The 8,223-nt window shown below is 42.2% G+C and overlaps 1 protein-coding gene across 6 annotated transcripts in view; it reads right to left on the bottom strand.

The window, feature by feature from the left end:
* Positions 1–547: 547 nt before the first annotated feature.
* Positions 548–8,223, bottom strand: part of LOC135234720 (uncharacterized) — a 42,983-nt gene continuing 35,307 nt past the window's right edge. For 4 of the 6 annotated variants that reach the window (XM_064299593.1, XM_064299589.1, XM_064299592.1 and 1 more), the window contains exon 6: positions 548–3,050. In XM_064299593.1, coding sequence (XP_064155663.1) covers positions 2,884–3,050 — 167 coding nt within the window. In that variant the 3' untranslated portion in view covers positions 548–2,883. Of the gene's footprint in view, positions 3,051–3,696; positions 3,860–5,192; positions 5,664–8,223 lie in introns of those variants that run through there. The other 2 variants (XM_064299596.1, XM_064299595.1) reach the window with 2 other exon arrangements.

Raw genomic sequence — 8,223 nt, 5'->3', positions numbered from 1 at the left:
GGGGTGTCATTAAACAACTGGGCAGTGTTACCATCTGCCATGTTGATTCAGTAAATTAGACAGGTTATTGTATTGCTGGGAAGTGGTCTTGAACACTTCTACCCAATGTATTTATAGAGCTGCAATTAGTTATGGTTTAAAGCCAGTGTCAAGTGAAATAGATTTTGGTTTGTGCAGCTAATGAAGGTCTACTATACTTTAGTCCTGGGGGTTGCCAGTGCTGGTCATGGAATGCAGCAGGTTATAATGGCCACAGTGTATTATGAGTACCTACTGCTCATTTGTGTCCTGAGTAACAAAAGCTTGTGTTTTCTTGCTGTCCAGGACGTGTATATAAAGTCCAATACATTAGTTTATATAGTTTTCAGAGACAAAGACCTGTCATTCCACCCTGAGATTAATTTAAGCACCATATGCAAAGATTCAATTTACTAGCCAATCATCAATTAGGATCACTGAGTGCATACCAAGACTGACCATGCAGGCCTAGAGGTCTTAATTCCCTAAAGCACTTCATATATACCACAGACAGGGCATAGTAGAGGAATCACATTCAAGCTGCAAACAAGCTTTTTATTCTTCATTCACTACAATATTTTAATACATTTATCAGGTGCCTTTCTGAACACTCAAGGTCACCTTACATGGTATTAAAACATTGTACATTATCTGTGCAGTTTTAAGATCAAATAGATCATAAAATTTTAAAGCATGTAAGTTAATAAATAGTGCGTTGGTTGGTTCGTAATGACAAGACACAGATACATACATATTATTACATTACATTACATTACAGGCATTTGGCAGACGCTCTTATCCAGAGCGACGTACAACAAAGTGTATAACCATAACCAGGAACAAGTATGACGAAACCCCTAGAGAGAAGTACCGGTCCAAGTGCAGGGAACAACCGCATAGTTCAACTTGGACCCTGATGGTTAAACTGATTAACACTAACAATGAGAACGGCAACAACGCAATCTATGGAAAAATAAAGATAAATAAAAATACAAGTAGTCGTTAAGACAGTTGATGCACCTAAGTCACCTATGAAACAGCTGCCTAGTTACAACCCTAAGTTTAGTCATTTACAGGGGGGAAGGGAGGGATGGGGAGAGGTGCAGCCTGAAGAGGTGAGTCTTCAATCGTTGTTTGAAATGGGTCAGTGTCTCAGCTGTTCTGACCTCCACAGGGAGGTCATTCCACCATCGTGGGGCGAGAACAGACAGGAGACGTGTTCTGGAAGTGCAGGTGCGAAGAGGGGGAGGTGCTAGGCGTCCTGAGGTAGCAGAACGGAGGGATCTGGCTGGCATGTAGGGTTTGAATAGATTACATTACATTACAGGCATTTAGCAGACGCTCTTATCCAGAGCGACTTACACAACTTTTTTACATAGCACTTCACATTGTATCCATTTATACAGCTGGATATATACTGAAGCAATGCAGGTTAAGTACCTTGCTCAAGGGTACAACGGCAGTGTCCATACCCGGGAATCGAACCTGCGACCTTTCGGTTACAAGCGCAGTTCCTTACCCACTGTGCCACACTCCGTCCATACAATGTGGTTTACCGTCTAGCCACTGTCTTGCTACTGCTGGCTCCGTACGGATGTACGCATAAATAGCTAACGGTACGTTAAACTTCGAATTATGGCGTTACTTATGAGTCGTTGTGTGGAGAGGAGAGGAAGAGAGGAGAGCGGGAGGAGGAAGTGATCCCCGAGACCCAGCTGAGGCAGCACGCCCTAAGTTCAAAGCTGGAAAATGCAGCTTGGGACAGGCCAGCTTGATCGGCGACACCGGACTCCCAACACGAGCCCGTCAGTACTTCAAGGCGTAGACACACGGTTCCAAAGCGGTGCGAACACTCTTAAGTCCAACAGTACACCGATCCAGGGTTATTCGGCGGGGACACAGAGGCTAGGATAGCTTCCTAAAAATCAACGTGACCCACGGCTTGGGTACGAAGGAAAAAGGAAACATTTGAAAAAGAAAAAAGAAGAAGGGTGGCTTCAGTGGTCATTGACCTGACCAGGAGAGCGCAGTCTGAGCTGTGATTGGCTGTTTTGAGAGCACACCTTCATATCACGTTCGCCTTTCCCATTGTGGGGCGGGTTTCAATAACTTTGGTAAATATTTATTTAGTTTTGATCTAGTTGGATAATTATTTAGCAATGCAAGAAAGGTGGATATACTTTGTACCCCGACCTTCGTTGTGAGTATTAAAATATACCCATACCAGACATGATTACTTTTGGTTCAGGTTACGAGAAGATGACGAATTATTTCTAAGTTGTGCAGGCTAGGGAACTCAGAAACGTGACACTGTAAGATTCTAATAGCCTGCACTCGCTTTGAGTTTTTCAGACCTGTTGGATATTGTAATTGTATTTGCTAATTATTCAATTAGACTTTCCTCCATTCGCTGGTGTGAATAGAGCGGCCTTGAAATACTGACGGTGCCTGCTAGTCGCCAGTGGTGCTCTATAGGGATACACAGAAATTATCTAGGCGTCGAGTTGGCACAGCACAAAGCTATCACACCATGGGGGTTCACAACGTTAGTGTGGTTAACAGCGAATGAACAGTCCTTACTATGCCTCCTCTACATGCAAGGAGGTTGTTAATCCCCCCCAGTGTCTTAGAATTATGGGTATCTGGCATGAGGGGTCTGGCGATCCTGAAGGGAAGTGGAAGATAGTGTTGGAATATTGAAAGTAACAGACACAGACTCATTTGGGAGCTTATGCAGAAATAAAGCATTTGAGCCCTCAGAGAGAGGACCGCAGAGAAACAACTTATAACTACCCTACAGGACACAGAGAGAGGGGGTTCATGGCTGTCAGGAAACAGAACGCATGCTGCTCTGCTGTTGGAACCTTAGAGATCTTCTGCATTGGCTGCTTGGAAACTAATTTCATTTTCAGGGTTTGCTGTCTTTATGAAGAACTTCCAGACTGCAAAGGCACTGCCAGCCAGAACCAGCAGCAACACCATCACTCCCACCACTATCCCAGCCACTGCACCAGCAGAGAGTCCCGCAGAGGCTGAGAGAGAACATGGAGAAATAGGGACTCATTTGGGAGAAACAGAGAAGAGCAGGTAATAATCAGGAAGGAAGACTACAATAATAATATTAATAACAACAACAATGATAACAACAACAATACATTTAGCAAACATCCAGAGGGACTTACAAAAAGTGCCTCCATAAAGGTTCATACAACAAGCAGAGCTGATGCCAAGTTAGAAGTCTGACTAAAAGTAGTAGCTGTTACGACCCCAAAGGTCTAGGGGTACATGAGGTGAGTAACACATATACACTCACTGACCACTTCATTAGGTACACCTGTTCAACTGCAAACTGCACCTGTTTATGCAAATATCTAATCAGCCATCCATGTGGGAGCAACTCAATGCATTTATGCATGTAGACATGGTCAAGACGATCTGCTGAAGTTCAAACCAAGCATCAGAATGGGGAAGAAAGGTGATTTAAGTGACTTTGAACGTGTCATGGTTGTCGGTGCCAGACGGGCTGGTTTGAATATTTCAGAAACTGCTGATCTACTGGGATTTTCACACACAACCATCTCTAGGGTTTACAGAGAATGGTCCGAAAAAGAGAAAATATCCAGTGAACGGCAGTTCTCTGGGCAAAAATGCCTTGTTGATGGCAGAGGTCAGAGGAGAATGGCCAGACTGGTTTGAGCTGATAGAAAGGCAACAGTAACTTGAATAACCACTCGTTACAACCGAGGTATGCAGAAGAGCATCTCTGAACACATGCCACGTCAAACCTTGAAGCAGATGGGCTACAGCAGCAGAAGACCACACCGGGTGCCACTCCTGTCACCTAATGAAGTGGCCGGTGAGTGTATATAAGACCGGTTGATGTAAAAGATGATGAGCAATTGGAGTGATAATAATATGAACACTGGAACGGACTGCCAAGTGAAGTGTGTGTTACTGTGATATAGGTGCAAAGGTGAAAATACAAGCGGCATTGTACAATATATACAATATTTACAAGACACAAAACAAGGCACAAGACACACAATCAAGGTCAAGGGACCCAAGTGTTGCCAAAGAAAAGAAAACAACAAAACCAAGCAGAGCTGGCTATAAACCAAAAGTAGGACAAGGCTAACTAGTATATTTTACAACAAAACAAAAAGCCTGACTTCCTACTCTAGCTAACAAACAGAAAACAGCAGGTATCCACTCCTAACCTGGGGTGTCTATACAAGTACCCAAAACTATGTGTGCTAGTGTATAGAGGCCTCTATCTTACCCTGTCCCATGGCCTCGGCGTAGTGTGACGACCCTATCCGCCCTGTCTGCCTGTTATGTGGTTTGTGTGGCTGTTGTCTTTGCTGTCTTGGTAGGTACTGGAGATGGGCATGGCTGAGTGTAATCGGCAACACTGGCCACACCTGGGCCCTGGAGATGGGCGTGGCAGAGTGTAATCAGCAACACTGGCCACACCTGGGCCCTGGAGATGGGCGTGGCAGAGTGTAATCAGCAACACTGGCCACACCTGGGCCCTGGAGATGGGCGTGGCAGAGTGTAATCAGCAACACTGGCCACACCTGGGCTCTGTGTGCCAGTGCTCTTTAAAAGATCCTCAGTTGCTGTTGTGCTCCCCTCCTTGAGACACCCTTTGGTTTTTGGTTGGCGTTTGTTTAGGTTCTCTTCTTATGTTATTTCTTTTCCCTTTAATAACTTGTTTGTTAATTGGCTTGGTCGTGTGCATCTCCCTGTTTTGTCATGGCCGTACGGCCCAGTTTGTGTGGGATCAATTTTTGAGGCAGACCTTCCTGCGGCGGCGACGACGCACGCACACTTCCTTGGACATTCGGTCATTTGTTTGTATAAAAAAAAAAGAAAAAACAAAAAGGACCGATGTACCTTATAGTTTTTTTTCTTCTTTTTTTGTCTTATGGGTGGGGGTGTTACGTCCCCAGCCTCTGCTTGCCTGGGTAGTGCAGGTGGAGGTAATACCTAATTGCTTAATTGCCTCCACCTGCCTGTGGCCTAATATAAGCCCTGCAGTATGAGGCTGGGGAGATCTTCTTTGGGGTTTCTTTTGTGTGGTTTGCGTTTGGTAGGTTCTTGTAAAGACTCTTATTTTGTGAACTTTGTGGGTTTTTGTTTTAGTTTGTGTTTTGGATTAATAAATGTCTGAGTTTGTGTTTTTAGTACAGTTTCTGTCTGGTTTTTGGTGATTTGGACTTTGTTTGTTGCAGCCCTTCGAGCCAGCCGTAACAAACCGAATACAACGGGACAGACAAAAAGAGGGTAACCAGATACACAATGGACAACACACTAGAGAATGGAACAATACTAAAATAAGACTAAACAGAAGCAACAATCAAACGAACGGCAAATGCTAATGGCAAAATGGAAGAGAGCAAAACAGGAAGCACATTAGTAGTAGGTACTGAAGTAACATTGTAAACCTACAACATAATAGGAAGTGCCAGCATAGGTGGGAGGAGACTGTGGATGCTAAGGCAGTGGGACTCTGAGATGGAGCCCTGGGGAACTCCTACACTAACGGTTGAGACCGTGGGACTGAGCTGATAAGTTTGGAAAAGTACATCCCGTTGAAATTGCTGAGATACCGGTTTGAGGGCCAGAGTCACCATCAGGATCAACTGTATAAAACGCAGCAGAGAGGTCAAGACAAGATCAAGAAAGGGGACAGATGGGCAGTGTGGAAGTATGGGTTTTCTTCATTCTTTTAATGTTTTTACATTTCTTCTTATTAAAGATTGTACTGATCAAGTATATATTTAAATGTATGTGATTATCTCTGAAGAACAATAGGTATTTTGTGTTATGTCTATTTGTAACTAAGGAAAGACAGTGGTCTCCTTGTACACTGATGCATACTACCTAAAGAATCTTTGAACCCCAGTTGCAGGAGGGAAAATTGTAAACATTTACTTGAGTGGAATTTTGTAAGTAACTTCTGGTGGGAAACAGTCTTGTGCAGAAGACCTTTGAGTTGTAAGAGAAGAGAAAGGATACTGATTTAGAAAGAACTGATTTGCTATATATAGTAAATGTATAGATTATATTCTATTAAAATGAATGAATGAAAATCAAAGTAATCACGGCAACAGTATTGATATAAACATAGTTTGTTAGAACATGGTGGTATGTATATGAGGCAATATTTCAGTTGGATTACAGCATGTAGTGAATGCATGTGAAGTGTATGTACTTTGAAACTGGAAGATGGATCAATTGTTAACCATGAGGACAAATACTTGTTATTCAAGTCATGCATATATATTTCTCTGTAAGTGTGTGTAGTGAAATATCTGTCATTGATTAAAATGGAAAATTATATAATAGTTATTGTTAAACTAACTTATGAAACATATGTTTGACTTAGGCTGGGATTGGTTATTTTAAAGGGAAGATACATCAGGGTAGGATAAAAAGGATGTAAAAACATAATGGGAGGAAGCTCTCTATGTATCTTTATGGTACTAGAGACCTCCCGTAGGCCTACGTACATGAAAAGGATTATTGATTAAAGAGAATAAAAAAGGTTATTAGAAGAAATCATAAGTTCTAGTCTTTATTCTTGCATCACCGACTCACCCACCGAACCTAAGAAGGGATTTTCCTCCACAGCAGTTTTAGCAGATTTGCATGATTCTGTTATGGGGATGGGGGGGGGGGGGCTATAGTGACATTCTTTTACTCTCAGGTAAGCCACTGCCATTTCCTAGGACATTTTTTGAACCTAAAGCCTGTCTTACAGCAGAAAACCAGCTTAAAGGCATCAGAGCATTTACTCCAGCTTTACTTCATAGACAGAAAACCCAGTACAGTAATTTGTGGCCAGATAGAGGCGAAAACCTACAAGGCTTCAACAGGCCATTTTTATACTTTCTGGAGTAAGGTAGTCCATAGGCCAATACATTTCATTTAATTCAATGGCGTTATAAAAATACACAAATTTTATGCAAATTCCATAAAAATTGTAGACTAATTAAAAGGGAATCAGTCTTCTTTTCAATAATTGTCAGGCCTTAGTACACTGATAGCATACAATCAGTGTTTGATAAATGTTTTATTTAGCAAATTTGTGGAAAGACAGAAAAATTGACAAAGCTAGTGTAAGAGCCACAATGTGAGAATATACACTCACCGGCCACTTCATTAGGTGACAGGACTGGCACCCGGTGTGGTGTTCTGCTACTGTAGCCCATCTGCTTCAAGGTTTGATGTGGTGTGTGTTTAGAGATGCTCTTCTGCATACCTCGGTTGTAACGAGTGGTTATGTGAGTTACTTTTGCCTTTCTATCAGCTCGAACCAGTCTGGCCATTCTCCTCTGACCTCTGCCATCAACAAGGCATTTTTGCCAAGAGAACTACTGCTCACTGGATATTTTCTCTTTTTCGGACCATTCTCTGTAAACCCTAGAGATGGTTGTGCATGAAAATCCCAGTAGATCAGCAGTTTCTGAAATACTCAAACCAGCCCGTAAGGCACCGACAACCATACCACGTTCAAAGTCACTTAAATCACCTTTCTTCCCCATACTGATGCTTGGTTTGAACTTCAGCAGATCGTCTTGACCATGTCTACATGCCTAAATGTATTGAGTTGCTGCCACGTGATTGGCTGATTAGATATTTGCGTTAACGGGTGCAGTTTGCAGTTGAACAGGTGTACCTAATGAAGTGGCCCGTGAGTGTAAGTTCATTTATATTTCATGCAAAATTCAGAGTTTATATTTTCTATTCATTGTATAAGAAATAGGTAATGTATAAAATGTACAAAAACAAATTCATGTATATTGAATATTGATTATCGATGCTCCCGTTAATATAGTGAGTGACGTGTATAGCAGTCACGCGCATGTTAGTCGGGCAGAGAGCTGCGTTAGGCACGGGAGCACATAGTTTTTCTACCGTGTGACACGATGTGATTCAAACTTTATCATTTCAGTAAACTTCTTCAAACTAGATTACATCTCCTGTCATTTGCGTCAGACTGAAGTTACTGTGCCTACAGCTCGTTTGCGGCTTATTTTGAGATCTAGAGGGAATGCCACTACAGCTAGGCTACATCTAAGAAACCATAGCCTAAGATTGCAAAAGCCTAAAACCTATACTTTTGTGTCTCTTATGTATATTGTGCTCAAGGGGACAATAAAACATTGGCATTGTGAAATTTTTTTTTATTTTATATTA

The sequence above is a fragment of the Anguilla rostrata genome, chromosome 11 (assembly GCF_018555375.3).
Source record: "Anguilla rostrata isolate EN2019 chromosome 11, ASM1855537v3, whole genome shotgun sequence".
NCBI lineage: Eukaryota > Metazoa > Chordata > Actinopteri > Anguilliformes > Anguillidae > Anguilla > Anguilla rostrata.
This window is presented reverse-complemented; position numbering and strand designations above follow the sequence as displayed.